The sequence below is a fragment of the Felis catus genome, chromosome C1, assembly GCF_018350175.1.
Source record: "Felis catus isolate Fca126 chromosome C1, F.catus_Fca126_mat1.0, whole genome shotgun sequence".
NCBI classification, from domain to species: domain Eukaryota; kingdom Metazoa; phylum Chordata; class Mammalia; order Carnivora; family Felidae; genus Felis; species Felis catus.
Window position 1 is genome coordinate 23,802,336 of NC_058375.1, and position 21,859 is coordinate 23,824,194.

A 21,859-nucleotide genomic window follows, 5' to 3' on the forward strand; every position below is an offset into this window, starting at 1 on the left:
AATCACACTGTATTTATTGTTTTCCTGGTTATCGCACAGGTTATAAGCTGCACCCTTCGCTTGTTCGAGTCTAGAGTTAATCAACACGATTACTCCAAGACAATACAAAAATCTCACAATAATTTAATTACATTTACCCACCTCCTGACCTATTTATCATTTTGTCATGTATTTTAATTCTATAATGTTTTCTGTTTTAAATGTCACAAAGGGCGCCTGGGTGGCTCAGTCGGTTAAGCATCTGACTCTTGATTTCTGCTCAGGTCATGATCTCACAGTTCATGAGTTCTAGCCCCAAGCTTTTGGCACGCAACCTGCTTAGGATTCTCTCTCTCTCTCTCTCTCTCTCTCTCTCTCTCTCTCCCCCTCCCCTGCACTTTCTCTGCCTTCTCTCTCTCTCAAAATAAATAAACATTTTTAAAAAGTTAAACTTGGTGGGGCGCCTGGGTGGCGCAGTCGGTTAAGTGTCCGACTTCAGCCAGGTCACGATCTCGCGGTCCGTGAGTTCGAGCCCTGCGTCAGGCTCTGGGCTGATGGCTCGGAGCCTGGAGCCTGTTTCCGATTCTGTGTCTCCCTCTCTCTCTGCCCCTCCCCCGTTCATGCTCTGTCTCTCTCTGTCCCAAAAATAAATAAACGTTGAAAAAAAAAAAGTTAAACTTGGGGCGCCTGGGTGGCTCAGTCGGTTAAGCGGCCGACTTTGGCTCAGGTCATGATCTCGCGGTCCGTGAGTTCAAGCCCCGCATCGGGCTCTGTGCTGACAGCTCAGAGCCTGGAGCCTGTTTCCGATTCTGTGTCTCCCTCTCTCTGACCCTCCCCCGTTCATGCTTTGTCTCTCTCTGTCTCAAAAATAAATAAACGATAAAAAAAAAGTTAAAAATAAAAAAAGAAATGTCACAAGACATTATCATTATTTTATACAATCATGGTTCATTTTCATTGCCCACGTACTTTGCCATTTCATTACTCTTCATTCTTTCTAGCATTTTTTTACCCTCTATTTGGGCTCTTTTTCTTTCTACCTGACATCTGCCTGTGGGCATAATTTTTCACTTTCTCTTTGTCCGAAAATGTCTTGATTGCATCTGTGTTCTTAAAGGATTTTTCCCTGGGTATGGAATTCTAGGCTGGCTGTTGTTTTCTTTTCTTTTTTTTCTTTTTAAGTTTTAATGTTTATTATTTGAGAGATAAAGAGAGACAGAGACAGAGCGCGAGCAAGGAAGGGGCAGAGAGAGAGGGAGACACAGCATCGGAAGCAGGCTCCAGGCTCTGAGCCGTCAGCCCAGAGCCCGACGCGGGGCTCGAACCCACGGACCGTGAGATCGTGACCTGAGCCGAAGTCGGACGCTCAACCGACTGAGCCACCCAGGCGCCCCTATTGTTTCCTTTTAATATATTGAAGATAAGTCTTCTGCTGTCTCCTCTCTTCCACTGTCGCTCTTGGGAAGTCAACTCTCAGTCTACCTTGGTCCTTTAAAGTTAATCTAATTTTCTTTTTCCTGACAGCTTTCTAGATTTTATCTTTATCTTTGGTATCCTGTTGTTTTACCACAATATCTTAGGTGTAAAAATGGTTTTGAATTAATAGATTTCTTAGAGCAGTTTCGCAGCAAAATTAAATGAAAGCTACAGAGTTTTCTCACATTTTCCCTTCCTTCTGCCACCACACGCGGCTTTCGCCACTATCAACATCCCCCTTGGGTGCAGTGCACTTGTGACAACCAATCAACACTGACCCACCGTTGTCAACCCGAGCCCTTCGTTTACATCAGGGTCCACTCTGTATTCTCCATTCTATGGGTTTTGAATTTTTTTTTCAACTTTTTTTTTTTTTTTTTTAATTTTTGGGACAGAGAGAGACAGAGCATGAACGGGGGAGGGGCAGAGAGAGAGGGAGACACAGAATCGGAAACAGGCTCCAGGCTCCGAGCCATCAGCCCAGAGCCCGACGTGGGGCTCGAACTCACGGACCGCGAGATCGTGACCTGGCTGAAGTCGGACGCTTAACCGACTGCGCCACCCAGGCGCCCCTCTATGGGTTTTGATGAATGTTTAACGGAGTGCAAACAACACTATAATATCATACAAAATAATTTCACTGCCCTAAATTTCCCTGTGCTCTGGCAACCACTGATAATTTTACTGTCTTTATGGTTTTACCTTTGCAGAACGTCATGGAGTTGGAATAATACAGTGTGTAGCCTTTCCGGGTGTAAATTTTCAAAAATTTATCCTGCTTGGGATTTGTTGGGCTTTTTGAACCTTACACCAAATCTAGTGCTCTCCGCTCCCTGGCAGCACTCTTGAGACTTGGTTCCTCCATATGTAATGAAGAAGTCAGGCCACATGGCTTCTGAGGGCCTATTGGACTCAGACGTTCTCAGACCAGAAATTCCTGGTTTTTCAAACCTCTGGGATGCCGCTCGGCTTCCTTCCCTTCTTGGGTTCCCAGATTCCTCCTGCCTCCGCGGGACACCTGAGGCTCATCAGTGAGAGTTCCCAGATCTGCCGCAAGGGGGCAGTGGTGTGCAGAGATTGCTCAGGTTCGGACGCGAGGGCAGAGCAAGGGGCTCCTCTCCTCTTGGAGGTCTTTGCCTCTCCCTCCCGGAGTAAAGGGAAAATGATTTAGCCTGGGATTCAGAGACCCATGTCCCTTCTGCTTCATTTCATTCATCAAACTCTGGCTGATGCACAGCGATAAGTCATACCCTGTCTTTACCCTTGAGGACCTCACGGTTCACTAAATCCTTCTTTCCAGCCTAGACTTCGGGCGGATTTTCCCATCACCCTGTCTTTGCTCCTGCGGTGCCTGCCCCCGCCCCCATCACTGCCATTACATTTCCCCTCCTTCTTAAGGCTCAGGTCACAGACCAAGTCCTCCCTGGAGCATCCCACATACCCCCATCAGAATCCCCCTCCTCCTCCCCTGTGTCCTTAAGCCTTGTTCTGTGTCTGAATTCTGTTCCGGCAATGTGTTTGTCTCACTCTCCAGACAAGAATTTCTTCAGGCAAAGCAGGGTCCCCCTTAACTCTGGGTGCCCTGGGCCAACCTTAGGACACAAGTGCTGGAGGGAGGAAAGTGAGAAGCTCTTCCGGCTGGGATTTCTGGCAGAGCCGAAGGAGTCAGACAGAGCCCAGCACCTAGAGGGCTCCAGCCTGGTAGCTCCTTTCTCTCTCTACCCCAAGCCCCAAGCCCTTTGGGGTCCAGCTTTGTTCTTGCTGCTGAGGAAATGACAAGAGAAGCTTCCAATTCCAGGAACCAGCACCGAAAGCACTGAAAGAAAATATAGGAGGGTTTCTGATTGACTTTACAGTTAGAAAGACCTTTCTGACTCAAAACCAGAAGCGACACTGAAAAAGAAATATAAGTGGCTTTTAAGCTTTTGAAGAGACCCTCAGCCTTATTCATAAGACAACCACAAATTTAAAATACACTTAGGTTTCATTTTTCACCGATCAAATTAGCGGAAACCCAAAAGTTGGATAACGTTTTTTTTAATGTTTATTTATTTTTGAGATGGGGGAGGAGAAGAGAGAGGGAGACAGAGGATCTGAAGCCGGCTAGCGCGCTGACAGCAGAGAGCCCGATATGGGACTTGAACTCATGCCGTGCGATCATGACCTGAGCCGACGTCCGTCGCTTAACCGACTGAGCCACCCAGGCGCCCCTACTCCATGCTTTTTAAGCATGTTTTTGGACCTTGAAAGTGTATCAATGAATGAAAAAAATCAAATAAAACTAATTGTTTTAAAATGAATCATTGGGGTACTGTTCTCCCTGCTTCTTTCTGGGCCTGAGCCCACTCCCTCGCCTCGCCCCCACGAGCTGATTCTGGGGAATGTCATCTATGGAACCCTTGACCTCTGGCATTTCTTCCTCATTCTCCCTTGGGCCCCAGGAGAACTGGAGACAAGAATTCAAATAGCTGTGTCTGAGCAAGCCATCTCTCTGGGACTCAGTTTTCCCATCTGTAAAATGCGGATAATAGCTCGGAGCGTGGGCCGGCGGTGCGACGAGATCATTCAAGTCCAGTGACCAGTCCTTAGAAGGCACCCAGCCCACGGCAGGTACTCACGGCATCCGTGCTGGCTGGAATGTAGGTAGGACCCCTCCCTACGGAGGTTTCTGTCTTGAGATGGGGGAGGGGGCTCCCTCTCATTTTAGAGGTGGGTTGATGAGGCCCAGATGGATTGGTGCATGTCAGAGGAAGGCCAGGGCTGGTACTGAAGGCCCCTAACTCCCACCCAGGCCCTTAACCTGCATGCCTGTCTCTGCCCAAGCACATTTGTGTCCGAGAAGCCATGTGGTTGGGGACACTCTCCCTGGGCCTCTCCTTATCTTCTCTGCTTCTGGTTCATCCTACTGAAGGGCTGACCCATCCAGCCTTGACTTGAGAGAATCCAGCTCCCCTGCTGGCCCCGAGCTCCACCCAGGTGTCCCCCCCACAACCCCGGCATCTTCCCCCACCGGCGACAGGCACAGGGTGACAGGCACAGATTACTGGTGCTTGCTGGAGAGAGCATCCCTGGGGGTAGGGTGGAGCCAGTGGGGGGCTGGGGACCTCCTACGAGCTGGGGCACTTGTGGGCACCGATGTGAGCACTGAAATGACCACTAACTTTTGGTGTCTCCCCCTGAAACTCTCAAACTCCCAAGGATCTCCCTCATCTAATCCTGCTGGTCCCTGAGCTTCCCACCTTGAGGGAGTGTCTTCCCCTCCCAGCACCAGAGAGAGAGGGATCTCGGGTTCTGGCAAACCCCATGGGCTTCAGCTGCACTTCTTGTCCCCGTGTCTCATGACATTCCTCGGGATCCCAGAGCGAGATATCGGTCTCTTGTCCAACTAGCGTGAGGTAGGTTCCCGATATGTGAATCTTGCCCTCAGTAATTTGCTCCTTTCAGGAGATGGTGACTGTGTTTCTGACTGGAAAGCATGCGTCCTGGCCCATCTCCGGTGTGTCGTTGGCCCTCTGCCCATGGGTCGTTGCCCACCCCTGGGAGACGCGTGGGGCTGTGACTGCCCAAGCTCATGTACACAGTGTGCGTGTAGGGATTCCAGACCTGTTCTAGTCCTGCGTGATGGATTTAATCTGGTCTCAGTACGGGTCCACCCAAGAGGTTTGAGCGGGTTTGCATCAGTTTCACCTAGTTTTTTTTTTTTTTTAATTAAATTTGTTTGTTTTTTAACATTTATTTATTTTTGAGACAGAGAGAGAGACAGAGCATGAACAGGGGAGGAGCAGAGAGAGAGAGGGAGGCACAGAATCGGAAGCAGGCTCCAGGCTCTGAGCCGTCATCCCAGAGCCCGATGCGGGGCTCGAACTCACGGACCGCGAGATCGCGAGACCGTGACCTGAGCTGAAGTCGGACGCTTAACCGACTGAGCCACCCAGGCGCCCCAGTTTCACCTAGTTTTAACAGGCTTGACTCACTCCATGTCTGTTTAAGCACATTTGTGTCTCCACCCGGTGGCATGTCAGCATCGTCGATTCCAAGTGGGTTCCGTATATTCAGTCCTATGATCCTCACACCTCAGGTAGAGACCGTGTCTTCGTTTAACACACGGAGAAACTGAGGCACGGAGAGTCTGAGACGCCGGCCCCAGGTTTCGTGGTTCCCGAGAGGCAGAGTCAGGATCTGAACCTCTTCCTTCTGGCTCCTGAGTCTGTGCTCTGAACTTCGGTGTCAGGCTCCGGCAGTGTGGATGAGTGTTCGAACCCCCTCAAGAGGGGTTGATTCGATCCAAGCCAGGATTGTTCTGGTTTTGCCAACGCGAGCTGCTCTGGTCTGGCTCAGCTGGCAAACGTCCGGAATGTGACATGTGGCCGTCGACACACGGATCTCAGACCCCGTGGATCCTGGTGATGGAGGCCCACTGTATTGGTTCTCTAGGGCTGCTGTACCAACAGAAATTTATTTTCTCGCAGTTCCGGGGGCCCGAAGTTCAAAGCCAAGGGCCATTCTCCCTCTGGAGGCTATAGGGGAGAACCTGCTTCTGGCCCCCCTGCAGCCTCTGGGGGCTCAGGTGCTCCCATTTCACTCCAGTCTCTGCCTCCGTGGTCACACTGCCTCCCTCCCCGTCCGTCTGTGTCCCCTGTGTGTCTCTTGTACAAGGGACACTCGACAGGGGATTTAGGGCCCACCCAGCTATCAAGGATGATCTCATCTCCAGCTAATTACATCCGCAAGGACTCTTTTTCCAAATAAAGTAACAGTCATAGGTTCCGAGGATTAGGACATCGATATGTCTTTTTCAGGGCCTCCATTCACCCCATTATGACCACTAAGGTCACATCGAGTATTTCCCCTTCAGGACCCAGCTCTTAAAAGTGACTCTGCGCCTTCACCCAGCTGTTGGGGTTTTATCACTTTCTGCTTGGGGATGAAAGGGCAAAGTGCAAAATGCGCTGGCAGCCATGTGAGAGCCTCTTGGGCTTTTCAAGACCCACTTCATAATATTCCCGGGTGGGAAGGTCAGGGCTTCCCAGAAACATCAAGTAAAGTGTGGAAATGTCTCTGTAAACAGGCATTCAAAGATAGTACTAGCTTTCTAAGGTGTTTGCTGGCCATCTCACCAAGCTTACTATGCCTGGGGGAGCCTTCTTTCGTGAAAGTGATCCCCAACCGAAGGAGGGCAGATAATGAAGAGACGAGGGGGAGCTGTGAACCCCAAATATCCCAGGGCTCCTGGCCCGGGTTGGTAAGAAGCTAGCAATTTAAATGTGGACGAAGATATGGAGCAACCGTGTCATTACTCAGCAAATAGACTCTGCAAGGAAGCAACACCCAGGGGCCTTTTGCATTCAACTGGCCCCAACACCAGTGATGCAGAAATATTACACAAAAGCGAAAGCTGGGTTTCTCTGTTCTGCATTTTCCCACTTGCACTGACAGCTGAGAACCACACACACACTGGCAGGTAATGAGGGTCCACTTAGCCCTTGAACACATCTGGCCTCTGCAGAGGCGTGGGTCCAGGCTTTCAGGGCTTGGGCTTGAGGTCCTGTTCTGCTCCTAACAGCTGGTGTCACCTTGGGCAGGCCGGAAAGTCTTTCTGAGTCTTGACTTTCCCATCCGTAAATTGAGATCATTGGATCACCCGGGGAGAGCCCTATGCTTGGCACATGCCATGTATGACAGAGAACAGACTGGTGGGCCAGGGCCGTCACAAGTTCATGGTCAGCAACTCCAAATGGTCACGCTGCTCTCCTGGAAATCCTGCTCTGTTTCTCCAGTGGCCTTGGTTGTGATAATGGTTTCACACCTAACCCCTAATCCTTCACCCCTTCTCTATGCCTGTCTCACTCTGGTGGCGATTTGCTCCCATTGGAAAAAATGGAAACCATCAGAGGAAGTGCTCTGGTCTTTGTGTAGCTAATTCCACAAACCTATCTCCTCTTCTCTTCTGCCTCTAGGGTCGTTGCCCTGGCTCCTCTCAAAGCCAGCTGTCTTCTTGTGCTCTGGGTCCTCTTCCCTCTTACTTTATCAAGGACTTTGCTCCTAGGTAATCCCCTCTCTCTGTATCAACAGGTCCTCCCCTCCTGTCACTGCTATCAGTGCAGAGACATGGTTTTGGATCCCCCATAGTTGGACAAAACCCTCCCTTGACCCTTCTCATTCCCTTCCAGCCAACACTCCAGTTCTCTGCTTCCCTTTGCCCTAAAACTTCCTGAAAAGTTGCCTCTGGTGGTTCTCTCCAATTCACTGGTTCCCGTTTGCTGTTGCAACCGTTCCAATCCAGCTTCCAGCCTCTCTTTTCCACTTAAGACAGCTCTTGGCAAGGTTGCCCCAATTTTCCTGTTGCCAAAGCTAGCGGACGTTTCTCTCTGCTCAGCTCACTCGACCCGTGGGTAGCATTCCATACAGGTCAACTCTCCCGCCATCTTGAAACACTCTCTCTAATTGGCTCCCTGACCTCTCAGACCTGGCTTTCCTCCTTCCTCCCTGGCCACGCCTGCTTGGTCTACTGTACCGTTTCCTCTTCTCCAACTTCTAATATGGGAAGGTCCCCAGACTCAGTCTCCTCCTTCTTTTCCAGTCCGAGCTGGAAACCAGCATACGTCACATGGTAGTCTATAGGTCCAAATGTCCCTGAAGCTGCCCAGACTCTGTCTGTCGGCGTAGGAGCAGAGCATTTGTGGCCACCTTCGAGGAACCCAGGAGTCCCGCTCGATTTCTCCTGTCTCCCACCCCTCCCATCTGCTCCTTTGGCAAGTCCCGCCAACCCCACCTCCAAAGTAGGTCTCGAATAGGTCCCTTCTCTTGTCTGCACGGCCACCAGCCTCATTCAAGCCCCCAGCGCTGCTAGCCTGGGTCCCACTGTTGCCTCCTACATGGCCCCTTGAAATCCACTCTTGCCTTGTGGTCCGCTGTTCTCACCACAGCGGCCAGAGGGGGCATTTGCTCCTGCGCCTCCCACGATCTCCCTCCCACATTTTTATCTCTTCAGCGATCAGAAGACAATTCAGGCGCCTCGCTCCATCCTGACGGTCCCTCGGTCCCTCGGGGCCTCATCCCGCCCCTTGTCTCCACTCAGTTACTGCAGTGCCGCTGGCTCTGGGCTTCTGTTTCCCAAACAAACCAACTTGTGCCAGACCTCCAGGCTATTGTTGCACTCATCGGCTCCCTGCAAAACCCTCCCAGGCTCCAGAAACGCTGGCTCCCTCTGGCCCTTCAGGTCTCAGCTGGAATATCGGCTCCTCCCGGAGACGCCCTTGACCACTGGAACCCCAGGTCCCCACGCTGTGTGCATATCTACAGAGACCTCCCTCTGTGGAATGACTTACGGGTACGGGTACGTTTGTTTGTCTGCTTGTTTATCTGTCCATCTTCCCGTGAAGTGGAAGTCTTAACCCTCAGTCTTACCTGCCTCAAGCTCCAACGTGCCACAGCGGTGTACCATCCTGCCTGTCATAGCCCCCAAAGGCAGGGCTTTTCATGACGGAATCCAACAGGCCCCAGGAAGCCTGACATGTCACGACATGACCCAACACGCACAGCATGAGTCCTCGCTTGGATGTCCCAGATATCACTGCTCCAAGCTCTGGACATGGGCAGCTGACCACAATGGGCCACAGGGGACCCCCCGGCCCTAGCTGGAGTGTCATTTGGGACCCAAACATCTGAGTCCCCAAGCCACAGACCTGGGTTCAGTAGAGCACAATGGACCTCTGTCTTCTCAGGAGGTTCTGCTCAGCCTCTAGAGGAGAACGACCCATTCTGAGCACCCAGAGCAGCTGGGTGGTGGCAGCCGCGGTGCGGGGGGAGGTAAGCACTGGACTGGGGACAGGAGAGGAGGCTTGGGCCTCTGCCCTGCTGTGTGAGCTTAGGCACGTCACTGTCCCTTTTTACTTACACCTCCCTTTGGAGAAAGAGAAGAGCATGAAAGGGCCTCTAAGGAGCATCTGGGTCCAGATAGGAAACCAAGGCCGAGAAAAAGGGCAGTGTCCGCCCAGAATCATAAGTGAGGGAGGACAGAGTTATCATCAAGCCCAGGTGGCCTGCCTCCCAGAAGGCAGAAGGGCTCAGAGGGTAAGTCCCGCTGTGACTCCTCACCTGTTGCTCTGCCCCAGGCCCTTGGACCAGAATAAGACAGACAATGAGTCCCCGGAAAGGAGGGGGGCCATGGAAAAGGAAAGTGGGGCTGGAGCCCCCACCCTAGCCCTGCCCTTTTCCTCTTCTCTTTGGCCAAGGAACCCATGGAGTCACAAGATTCCATTTGGGCTGGGCTTAGTGCCAACATCAGTGATGACAAGGGACACCCCCCCCCCAAGCCCTGTTCTTGACTCTGCGATCTTCCCTCGCTCTGTGTTCCCGCTTCCTATGCACAGACAGGCAAGAACAACAGGCAGAGAGCCAAAACTTGCAAAGAGACACAAACAGACACCTACACAGATACACAGACACTTAGCGAGACAGACACCTAGGAGATAGGCGGGCAGAGACAATGACAGTCACACAGTTATACATACAGACACACAGGCCAACAAACACACAGACACTGGCAAAGAATACATTGACCGACAGATAGCCACACACATGACCGGCACAGAGGTCACATCCAGACGGACACACAGACAACAGCACACAGGTAACAGACAAGCGGACGCAGAGATGTATTCAAGCAGAACACCCGACGAACACACACACACACACACACACACACAGAGCAAAGGCTCACACGGGGTGGGGGGGACCTACAGGGGAGTGATTTGGGGCAGAGGACAAGCAGGTGCTCCAGGACCACGCCCCAGCCCCCAGCCCCAAACTGAACCAAACTGAACTTGATCCACAAAGGTAGGCGCTCGGGGTATGAGCTCTTCTGAAGGCAGCCTCCACCCCCCAACCCCGAGGATGTGACGTTCACCAGTGCCTGCTGAGGGGCCCGCCTTGCAGTCAGATCAATGGAGGATAGACGGGACAAGGGACTTCCCAACCAGGAGTGTGTCAAGACTTGTGGACAGTGACTAAGGGTGACTGGAGGGAAAGGGGTGAGGTGGTGACAGGTAGGGAGTCTGCATTCTGGCCATGTGACCTCGGGCAGGTTTTCTTCTGAGCCTCAGTTTCCCACTAGGCTTTGGGAAACTGAGTCCCACTAGACTCCCAGGTCCCTGCAGGGAGCAGACAGGCCAGCTCCTGGTGTGTCCGTGCTAGTCTGGGGCCCCAGGACGTTGCTCCCTCCCCCCACCACCCCTGCAACAGGGTGACTCCCTGCCCAGTGCCCCCTGGCAGGGGGTAACCCAGTCACAGATGGCCGTTGTCCTGGTCCCCCCACCCCCACCCCCAGGAGCTGGCCAGCTGAGGACATCCCCAGGCTGGGGGAGGGGTGTGGAGTGGTCAGAGAGAGGGCAAAGGGAATCCCCATGCCTGACGCTTCCCTCCCCCCTCCCCCTGCCCCAGGGGCTGGTGTGAGATGCCCGTCTGAGGGTGGAGAATCTGTCCAGGTGTAGTTTTTCATCTTTTCTGCTGTTGGAGTCCCCTGGCCCGGACCCAACTGGTTGGCAGAGGGGCTTGCGCAATAGAGAGGTAAAAGGTGACGGCGGGCATGGCGGGACAGAAGCCCCATTGTTTGGGGCCCAGGCCGGCCCGGGCAAAGGAAGGGTTTATCCCCCGGGCAGGAAGGGGGGCTCCGCGGGGGGGCACCAGCTGCCAGGGCTCTTGCCCTTGGGCCCCGGAGGGGGGCAGGTGCCAAGCAGGATGCCCTCGGGGTTGATAGAGGGGGCAGTGGTTGGCAAGGCGCCTGGGCAGCCTGGGGAGGGCAGGCCCAAAGAAGAGTTGTGGGCAGGGAGGCGGCCCCCACACCACACCCACCCCACCCCCTCGGAAGGATGAGCCTCCAAGGCCCCTAGAGCAGGGTCCTCAACCACCCTCCTCTGGATTCCAATCATTCCTGGGAACGGAGGCGGCTTGGGGCGGTCCCAAGCCTGGGGGGCACGGGAGTGCAAGGCTGTTTTTAATACTGAAGGGTCAAAGGGGTCTCAGAGATGTTTGCTGTCCCCACCCTCCCCATCATTTCCCAAAGTTGGGTCCAAAACTCGGAGCTCCGCTGCCCCCTCTCTCCCCTTCTTCACGGCAGCCCCTCAGCCCTGCGGCGAGGCCCATTGGGAAGTCCTTACGGGTGTCAGACCACGATCCTTTCTGCTTCGGTTGCAGTTCCGCCCCCGAAGGGCACGAACGGCTGCCGTCGGAGACCCGGCGAGGACAATCACATGCTCACTGTCCCTCTCACAGGTCCCCGCTCCCGAGTTACAGGGCTACTCCAGGTGCTGGGCCAGCCGGGGCCCTTCCCTCCCGCCTCCTGGGCCGGGGGGCGGCGCTGCGGGCGGGGCGGTGCAAAAAGCGGTCCCGCCCCGCACTCCTCACTTGACTTTGAGTGTCCCGTGGTGGCAGGAGCTGGGAGGCCGGAGGCGCGTGGGGCAGCCCGGGCGCAGCCCGTCACCAGGTAGGGACGCTCCCCTGCGCAGGGGGCAGGGGGTGTGGGGTGTATTCAGAAGGAAGGAACAGAGAGGAGGGGGCAGGCGGAGGGACCGCGAGGGATGGCAGAGAAGGAGAGTGGAGGGGGGCACGGGGACGGACACAGAGAAACACAAGCTCAGGGGGTACTGGCGTCAGGCATGGAGGTTGAAAGAGGGGCAGAGGGACCCCGATAGGAAAGGAGACCTCAGTCTGAGCTGTGGGTGTTGAGCCAGGGGCACCAAGAACGCCACAATCCCCACCTCCTGTCCTTGAAGGTCTCCGGGGCAGGTCAGGGAGGGGCTCCATTTCTTGCCCTGTCCCCTTCCTTCCCGGGTCCTGCCTGGGGACGCAGGAATCAGGGTCTCTGACCCTGCTGAACCCCCTTGGACTCACAGCCCCAGGAAGCTGGAAGATCAGTCCCTGGGGTGCCAGGGAGTCTCTGCAGCCCGCCACCTCTGACCCCTGACATCTGCCCTCCCCGGGCCCAGGAGGCACCATGTGGCGATGTCCACTGGGGCTGCTGCTGTTGCTGCTGCTGGCCGGCGAGTTGACCCTGGGTGCCCGGCGGGGTCGTGGGCGCCGGGAGCTAGCCCCGGGTCTGCACCTGCGGGGCATCCGGGATGCGGGCGGCCGGTACTGCGGGGGGCAGGACCTGTGCTGCCGGGGCCGTGCCGACGACTGCGCCCTGCCCTACCTGGGTGCCACCTGCTACTGTGACCTCTTCTGCAACCGCACCGTCTCCGACTGCTGCCCTGACTTCTGGGACTTCTGCCTCGGCGTGCCACCCCCCTTTCCCCCCATCCCAGGTGGGCACCAGATGGCCAGGAGGGTGGGTCGCCTTGTCAACCCCAGACTCAGCAAGGCTCAGGAGCGAGGCGGACGCACTGCCATGTCCAGGGGAGGCTTTGTAGAATCTGGGGAGAGCCCCCGCCCCGCTGTCTGTGGCTCTGGGACGTCCCCCTCTCCCCTCTGGTCTGACTTGAATCTCTCCAGCAAGACTGAAAGAGAGAAGATCCTTGGTCGGTGGGGTTCTAAGCTGGCCCAGGAGAAAGGCAGTCTCCTGCCCTTTCTCCCAGTCTTGTCTCCCTGCCAGATGTGGAAGGTGCTGGCCCCGCCTGCTGACTCACCCTCAGGCTGATAAAGCCTGGGGGGGTGGGGGGAGCTGGTCAGGCTCATCTCCGCCATTCCTCTGCCTTTGCTCAGGATTCTCTACCCTGAGATGGCTGGTCACACCTGGGAGGTGGGGCGAATGTCTTCCTTCCTTCAGCCCTGTCACCATCCTTTCCCACGCCCTTGCCCCTAGTCCCATAGGAGAATCACTTGAATCCCTTCCCCCAGTTCTGTGGGCCTGTGGGGGTGAGACCAAATACCTAGGTTGTCACATCCCGAAGTGCTGTGTTATCTTAGGGGAGTCGCTTGCCTTCTCTGGGCCTCGGTTTCCCCACGCCCCTCCCACTCCCCATCTCCAAGTTTCAACTCATGTAAATGGTAAAGGATCTAAGGAATGTGATGGCTGGTATCCAAGTGAAGCAAGAAGGAACCAAGTTGGGGGTCACTGAAGAACTTCCCAGGTAGCTGTTGGTATGTTACCCAGCGGGAGATGTCTTAGGAAGTTATAGTTTGACTTTAGTTTCAGTGAGGGCTGGGGTGTGTGTGTGTGTGTGTGTGTGTGTGTGTGTTGTGTGTGTGTGTGTTTGGGAGGATTCCCAACACTTGACTTCTGAGGACCTGGCCACCCGAGCCCGTAGTCTCTGGTCTTGATTCCACTTCTCTCCTCCTCTTCCCTCCCTCCAGGATGTACCCATGGGAGTCGCATCTATCCAATCTTAGGAACCTACTGGGACAACTGTAACCGTTGGTGAGTATGCGGAGCTTGAAGGGGGCTTGCCTTGTGGGCTCTATGGCCCGCAGACTTGGTTCAGACCCGATGCCTGCGGCTCACGTGCCGGGGACAAGTCCTTTCCCTTCTCCGAGCCTCAGTTTCTTCGTCTGTAACATGAGAATTTTTACACCCATCCTATCAACTCCTAAAACAACACTCTAACAGCATTCCCCAGGAGTGGCCAGCCATGGATGCCTGGCCCCAGGTGTGGCCCCTGAGCTGGGAGTGCTTCCCTGTCCCTGCTGGCTCGGGCTGGGCCACTGCCCCTCCCAACCTTTCTCCATGTACGGGAGAATCTGGAGAAGGGGGCGTCAGGAAGGAAACCTCTGACTGTAGCATCCGCTGCCCTGGACGGGACGAGGGTCAGGGACGGCTGAGCTGGTCGGCCGCCAACCTGCAGCAGGGCCTTCCCGGGAATGTGGCCCCTCCCCCACCCTCCCTGTTCTGGTAGGAGGATGAAGGGTCAGGGGTGCTCCCCTACTCTAATCTGAGGCCTGAGGTGGGAAATGGGGAGGGGGTGGGTAGGAAGCCTTGAAGGCCTAATGGAAATGATGGGGACCCTGTGGCTCTGAGGAGGTGGCCCTGCACCCACGCCACACCACGCCCTCTTTGCCCGGGACTGCAGAGGCCCCAGGGAGGAGGACACTTTTTGGAATGCATTACGCATAAGCTGTTTCCATTGCCTCACTGGTGTGAGGGGTGCTGGGTCACAGGGGAGTGGGGACGAATAGGGTTCAGCATGTGTCCGCGTGAGAGAACGCGCGTGTGGGTATGGTGTGAGTGTGTGTGGACTGGGCGCGCGTGTTCAGAAACATGGAACGTGCCTGCACGAGCCTGCAGCTCCAGATAGGACGTCTCTGGGCATTGATGGGTTAACCTCTTTCCCACTCTTATCCCTGGGGCCTGGCCACCCTGGGCCCCTCTGGAATGCTGGGGCCTGCTGCCACCAGCCCAGTCTAGACCTGCTTGGGCAGCCCTGGGGGCAAAGAGGGAGGCGGCAGGAAAGGACTGACCAGCCCGAGGTCCCCTCACTGCACTTGGTGGCCCCCATTCCCTGTGCTCGGCACCTGAGTGAGGGTGTGGGGTCGTGTCTGCAGGCCTTCTAGGCTGCGTGAGCCCTCGAGGAATGCTTGGAGAGTCTGAGAAGGAAGAGAAGCCTGAGAGAGCCGCTTCCTACGCAGCCTCCTCCCTCTGTCCCGAAAGTGCCCCCGCCCACTCCCGGGGCCCAGGAGCCCAGCCATACTGGGTTTGTTCCCCTTGAGGCTCCTTAAAAGGCAACAGGGGAAGGAGGCAGTTTAGCCTCTTGTAATAGCAGAGTTATGAGCTTGTAAAAGCATTATAGAATTCATAGAATGCCCTGATCCGTCGACACCTATTTGTTAAAGACCTACTATGTGCCAGGCCCTGTGCCGGGCCAGGGAGGTGCAGCCAGATGTGGTAGACCGCCCTTGAGGTTGCACGGGAGCCTCCGGTCTAACAACGAAGGAGCCCGCACACAAATAAACATATGACAGCCTGCGACAGGTGTGGCAGGGAAAGGGCATCATGGGGGGGGGGGCCCTCGTGTAGAGTGGAGTAGGGACAAGGGAAGATGGCTAGACAAGGAGGGAGCATGGGGGCCATAGCTCATGGGAGGCTAGGAGGTAGGACAGACCTCACTGTGGTTATGAGGTGGGGACAGAAGGCCCAAGGAGGTACAGGCCGCGTCCATGGGTCTCATAAGCCGTGCTGAGGGTTTTGTATTTTGTTCTAAGTGACGGGGGAAGCCACTTGGAGGCACACAGCCTGATTTATGTCATTCAGAGATCTCTCGGGCTTCAGAGTGGCTAGGGAATGCACCGTGGGGGTGGGTTGGGCGGGGGTGGGGGGGTGTAGAGAGGCAGGGAGCCTGGGTAGGAAGGCATGGTCCGGGTGACAGGTGACAAGGGACTGGAGGAGGGTGGTAGCAGTGGAGGGGGGGGGTGAGGGGCAGGTGAATGCAGAGCCGTCCACGATGTGCCATCCCAGGACCTGCTGATGGCGGGCGCAGGAAATGGGGGCACGCCAGGGACCGCGGCGAGTTCTGGTTTGAACACCTGCGTGAATAAGGTGCCATTTCCTGAGCTGAGGATGTTAGGGAAGGAGCAGTTTGGGGGGAGGGCAGTGTGGGCCATTCTCAGTTTGAGATACACCCAGAGGAGATGTCAGGGGGCCAGGTGGATGGGAGTCTGAAACTCCAGAGACGGGGAGTCTGGGGTTCCTGGCCCGAGAACTAGAGCAGTAGGTAATGATTCTTGAGCACCTAAGATGGGCCAGGCCCTGTGCTAAATGCTTTACAAGCTTTACAAGACCCTGCCATTTAATTCCTGGAAGGTGGGACTATTCATTTCCTCGTTTTATGGACAAAAACACTGAGGGAGAGAGTTCACCTGAGGTCACATGACTAGTCAGCCAGTTGGAACCCAAGACTTGAATTTCAGGACCCCTGCTCTTAGCCTCTTCTCCACAGTGCCTCATTCACTCGTTCATCCAACAAATATTTACTGGGGGCCTGCCATGTGCTAGGTTTTGGTTTCTAGGCTCTGAAGATACCACACAATCCCTCCTCTCCAGGACCTGAGCGTCTGTGAGGAAGCAGGGATAAGCTGTACACATAACTCAAGATATAGCGTGCCAGAGAGTGACGACGTGCTCAGGAGAAAATAAAACCTGGAAGCGGGATAGGAAGGTGGCCAGGGCAGGTGACGTGTGAATGGAGACTTGGAAGAAGTGAGAGTGAGCGTTGGGGATATGGGAAAAAGAGCAGCTCAAAGGCCCTGGGGCAGGAGCATGGCTGTTGTTGACCAGTCAGTGGACCAGCCTGGCTGGAGGCCCAGGAGCCAGGACTCAGAGGAGGGGGTCACAGAGGGGACAGGAGGACAGATCACACAGGGCCTTGTTAACACGGCCAGGACGCCGGCTCTTACTCTGTGATGTCAAGCCAAGGGGGGGGTTTGGGCAGGGGGATGGCATGACACCACTTGGGTTGCACAGGGTCCTCTGGCAGCAGTAGTAAAAATATACCGAAGTGTGGGTGCAGGGCAGACATGGGGAGAACAGCCGAGAAGCTGCGGCAGAATCCAGGGGAAAGGTGATTGGCCCATGATGGCTGCAGGAGAGAACGAGACGCGGTTTGGATCCTGAATGTGCTTTTAAGGGAAAGCCAACGGGATCTGCCCATGAATCAAATTAGCGCTTGAGGGCAGGCGTCAAGGGTGACTCCCAGGCTCCCGGCCTGAGGTTCGGGAAGGATGGAGTGGACGTTTTCCACAGACCGTGGGGAGAGCACGCATGGGAGTGGGGGGTCAGAAATTCGGCTTGGGATGTGTTCGGGTTGAGCTGCTGTTGGACACCCCAGTGGTGAGATTGTGTCCTTGGATCTGGAGTTTAGGGAGAGATCCATCCAGGCAGCAGATACAAACCCGAGAACTGTGCACTTGACGTTGACATCTGAAGCCACCAGGCTGAATGGGATCACCTAGGGGTCTTCCCATCACCGCTGGCACAGAGCCTCAGGTCCACGTTGACTTCTGAGCCCCCCCCTTCAGAGGATGCCCAGCCCCCCCCCCCCACCTCTTCGTTTCTGCTCTTCTAGCACCTGCCAGGAGCAAGGGCAGTGGGAGTGTGACCAGGAGCCATGCCTGGTGGACGAAGACATGATCAACGCCATCAACCGGGGCAACTACGGGTGAGAGGCCCTGGAAATGCCCCCAGGTGGCACAGACACACATACATTCCCCCTGAGATGTACGTGCTGCCAGGCACACCCAGATTTCACTCACGCGTAGGCTTGGCCAGGATGCGTCTCTCCTACCCATACGCACGTACCTCTAGGACCCTCAGCCCTGGCAGATCTGTGACTCCCACCCCTACTCTTTCAGATGGCGGGCTGGGAACCACAGCGCCTTCTGGGGCATGACCCTGGATGAAGGCATTCGCTACCGCCTGGGCACCATCCGCCCTTCTTCCTCTGTCACCAATATGAATGAGATCCACGTAAGTCCATCCTGCCATCTCCCCATGGCCTGGGACCCCAGGAACCCTGGCACCCTGGGTCCTGTTCCTCCAAGGCCCCGGGCCTAGACCCCTCCAAGAGGCTGTGTGTCCCTGGACACACATCACTCCCCTTCTGCGGGTCTTCAGTTCCTGCCCATAACAAGAAGCGCTGCCCAGAGAGAACTGATGCTCGGATTCTGAGTTCTGTGGTCCCAGCCCGAGTCCCTTCGTGGCCTGCCCAGCCTGGGAAAAATGCTATTCCTCCCAGCACAGCTGGGTCAGGGCCCAAGGGGCCAGGAGGTCACCTTGGTATTTTCGGAAGGGAGGGACAGATTGTCCTCTGGCTCCGGCGAGAGAGTAGGAATTCTCGGAAACAAATGCCGACTCAGTGGAACCCCGAGGGAGGAGGGGGCTTCTCCCCTCCTGCCAGTGGGACCCCCTTCGGGCAGAAATGGGAACCATCCCCGGAATAGTCAAAGGGTGAGGAAGGGGAACCGCAGCAGGACGGGGCTGAGGCACATGCCACAGAATCTGTCCATCAGAGGCAGGCAGGGAGGAGGCAGTTTTGGCCAGAGTACCCCTCCCTGCAGAGGGACAGCAGCTCAAGGCTGGGGTGACCAGCCCCTGCCCCTGTCCTTACTCCCCTGGGCCTCTGCTATTTTCTGCCTCCTGCTGTTTGCTTTGGCAGCCTGCCTGGTCACAGGACCTCACTGCTTCTTCCCTCCCCTGCCCTTTAGGGCCCAAAGCCCAAGGTCCTGGTGGGAAGAAGGAAGTGTCAGATCAGAAGGTGCAGAGGAAGAATGAGGGAGTGGGGGTTGAGAAGGAAAAGTGGGTGACCCTGGCCTGGCCACTTCTCTGCTGGCCTCCGTTCCCTCATCCGTAACTCATCAGGACTGGCCACCCCCACCTGACCCTGAGAACGCATCAAATGGTGCTTGGGTCTTCCCCTTGAGTCCATGTGGAGATTACTGGAATCGCTCGGCAGCAGGAATGCTCGAGATCGAACCGCGGAAGGCCCTAGACTCTTGGTGGCCCTTCAGTGCCAACGGGCCCCTGAAGGGTAGACGGGGGCAGAGGCAGGAGGCAGACGGAGTGACTTTTGCTTTGCAGACAGTTCTGGGCCCAGGGGAGGTGCTGCCCACAGCGTTCGAGGCCTCTGAGAAGTGGCCCAACCTGATCCATGGGCCTCTTGACCAGGGCAACTGTGCAGGCTCCTGGGCCTTCTCCACAGCAGGTACGTCCAAGGGTGGAGGCTGGGGCAGCAGGAAAGGAGGGCCAAGGCCCGAGCCCCCTGACGGCCCTTCTGCCTCCTCCCCTCCCCCACCAGCCGTGGCATCCGATCGCGTCTCCATCCATTCCCTGGGGCATATGGCACCTGTCCTGTCGCCCCAGAACCTGCTGTCTTGTAACACCCACAACCAGCAGGGTTGCCGTGGTGGGCGTCTCGATGGGGCCTGGTGGTTCCTGCGACGTCGAGGGTGAGCAGCAGAGGGCGTGGGCAGGGAGGAGGATGTGAAGCGGGGGCCTCAGGAAGGCAACCCTCAGGAGGGGCCAGGGCCACGCCCATCACATTCACCTCTCCTTGCTCCTTCCTCCTTCTCCTCCAGGGTTGTGTCCGACCACTGCTACCCGTTCATGGGCAGCGAGCGGGACGAGGCTGGCCCCGCGCCCCGCTGTATGATGCACAGCCGGGCCATGGGTCGGGGCAAGCGCCAGGCCACTGCCCGATGCCCCAGTAGCCATGTCCATGCCAATGACATCTACCAGGTCACTCCGGCCTACCGCCTCGGCTCCAGCGTAAGTTTATACTTGGTTGAAGGGGCAGAGGCAGGAAGGCTGGCCAGAGGCTGGAGCCTCACGCCTGATCGACACTCTCCTCCCCACCCCCAACCCTCCAGGAGAAGGAGATCATGAAGGAACTGATGGAGAACGGCCCTGTCCAAGGTAAACGCCCCTCCTCCTGCCCCCTGGTTCCAGAAGCTCGTGCCTCCTTGAGACCGAGCACGGCACGGCAGCACAGGGGGTCTGCACAGCATTGGGTAGCAAGTCCCACTGGGGCTGGGAGTCAGTGGGACCTTGTCCCCTCCCTGGGTGGGGAGGGGGGTGGGGGGACACTTAGAGTCTTGGTATGGGTCTGGGCATGCGTCTCCAGACCTGTGCCGATGGGCTGAGCCGGGCCTACTTGGACCTCTGCCCACAGCTCTCATGGAGGTGCACGAGGACTTCTTCCTGTACCAGGGCGGCATCTACAGCCACACCCCAGTGAGCCTTGGGAGGCCAGAGCGATACCGCCGGCACGGGACCCACTCGGTCAAGATCACAGGGTGAGGGGCTTGGGGGGCAGAGAGGGGAGGGGGCCGCAGGGCTTGCACCGGGGGGGCTCCGAGCCTACCTCGAATCCGTCCCGTCTCTCTGCAAAGCCCCGCTTCGAAGAGGAGCAGACCAAGACAGAAAAAGAGGAGAGGTTTGCCTCGCACCGAGAGTGGGGGCCTTTGAAGGTTTCCTAGGAACTGGTCCTCCCTTACACACTGTGATAAAATTCACTGCAGTGTAATACAGACAAGGATTCAAGGGTTGCTCAACCTCTCTCCATCTCAGCACCCACCCCCAACTCTGCCTGACTCACGGACCCCCACCCCCGGGCTTCAGTGCCCCCACCTGATATACCCAAAGATGTTCGAGTCACTGATTTCAATTGTCCAACCAATGAAATGTACTTTGCAGTGGGAGTCTGGGGCCTCCAAGGTACCCCAACCTTGCGGTCCCTGGTACACAACCCTCCCTGGCTTCCCAAGTGAGGAGAGAGGGCAGGCAGATGTGTGAAGTTGTGAGGTCCCGGAGACCTGGTCCCCAGGATGTGGGGCCCTGGAGGAGGGAGGCCCAAGTTCTCCCCCTTTTGGCTCACCCCTCCAGTTATTCCGTTGGTGCCCAACCCCACGTGGGCGTGGGCACACAGACTTTGAAAGGTGGGGACTGAGAGTAGAGAGAGGGTTAGAGCCCCGCCCAAGCCTGGAAGGGAAAGTGCCCTGGGGTTCGAGCCTCTCAAGGCAGGTGGAATCAGCGTCCTCTCCCTCCCTGGCTCTGCCGCGCCCTCCTCAGGTGGGGACAGGAGACGCTGCCCGACGGAAGAACGCTCAAATACTGGGTGAGTCCCTGCGGGGGGTGCCCTGCGGCCGCGGCCTTCTCACCGCCCCCCACTCCCCTTTCCCGCCCCCCTCACCACCGCCCCTCCTCATCCCCAGACGGCGGCCAACTCGTGGGGCCCAGCCTGGGGCGAGAGGGGCCACTTCCGCATCGTGCGCGGCGCCAACGAGTGCGACATCGAGAGCTTCGTGCTGGGCGTCTGGGGCCGCGTGGGCATGGAGGACATGGCGCACCGCTGAGGCCCTGGCACCGCGCCGGGCTGGCCGGCGGAAGAGCCCCTGGGGGGGCGACGCTGCCCATCCCGCCCCGCCCGACGGAGCTCCGGGGGCGCAGGCGGGCGCCTGGGGTCTAATCCCCCTCGCGCAGGTTCCGCTGACGCAGCGCCCCGCCTGGGAGCCGCGGGCAGGCGAGGCTGGCGGAGCCCCCAGACCTCCCAGCGGGGACTGGGCAGGGCCTGGCCCGGGAGGAGCGGGCCTGCAGATCCCAGGCCCCGGGCACCCCCCCGGCTCAAGACCACGGAAGCCAGGACACCCCCAAGTCTCCAGCCCCACTACCCCATCCCACCCCCGTACTCTTATCCTCCAAAGATATTTATTTTTCTTCTCACGGTTTTAAAAATAAAAAGAGTACTGATAACTGTAGTACCTTGGAACTTTGGGGAGTGGAAAGCCAGGCCGGGGCTGGTATGGCATACGGTCAGACAGCAGGAAGGAGGGCCTGAGGCCTTGCTGGTCGGCAGGGGTGGGGAGGCTAGAAATCTTAGCCGCCATTCGGCCCGATTTGTCAGTGGTCCTGGGCACGGACCCACTTGGAGGTGGGGCATGGATGGCATGGCCTCTGGCCCTCAGAGAGACATGGGCCCGTGGG

At 56.8% G+C, this 21,859-nt stretch overlaps 1 protein-coding gene across 3 annotated transcripts; it reads left to right on the forward strand.

The window, feature by feature from the left end:
- The first annotated feature begins 11,572 nt into the window (after nt 1-11,572).
- TINAGL1 (tubulointerstitial nephritis antigen like 1) lies at nt 11,573-21,633 on the forward strand. Of its 3 annotated transcripts, none has more exons than XM_023258402.2 (12): nt 11,573-11,938; nt 12,441-12,758; nt 13,747-13,810; nt 17,448-17,540; nt 17,734-17,848; nt 18,959-19,082; nt 19,176-19,326; nt 19,456-19,645; nt 19,747-19,792; nt 20,049-20,172; nt 20,948-20,993; nt 21,091-21,633. In XM_023258402.2, exons 2-12 carry the CDS (start codon nt 12,449-12,451, stop codon nt 21,229-21,231), a joined length of 1,404 nt encoding a protein of 467 aa, XP_023114170.1. In that variant the 5' UTR covers nt 11,573-11,938; nt 12,441-12,448; the 3' UTR covers nt 21,232-21,633. The 3 variants fall into 3 exon arrangements, with proteins under 3 accessions (XP_023114170.1, XP_023114172.1, XP_044891388.1); XM_023258404.2 differs by having other exon boundaries at nt 11,800-11,938; nt 12,348-12,758; XM_045035453.1 differs by lacking the exons at nt 11,573-11,938; nt 20,948-20,993; nt 21,091-21,633 and adding an exon at nt 20,269-20,924 and having other exon boundaries at nt 12,024-12,758.
- Nucleotides 21,634-21,859: the final 226 nt, after the last annotated feature.

Excerpts from the sequence above, each read along its gene's own strand:
- TINAGL1 (XM_023258402.2), top strand. The coding sequence starts at position 12,449 with ATGTGGCGATGTCCACTGGGGCTGCTGCTGTTGCTGCTGCTGGCCGGC. Across the intron at positions 12,759-13,746 it reads CCCCTTTCCCCCCATCCCAG|GATGTACCCATGGGAGTCGC; the intron begins GTGGGCACCAGA and ends CCCTCCCTCCAG. Across the intron at positions 17,849-18,958 it reads CCAATATGAATGAGATCCAC|ACAGTTCTGGGCCCAGGGGA; the intron begins GTAAGTCCATCC and ends TTTGCTTTGCAG.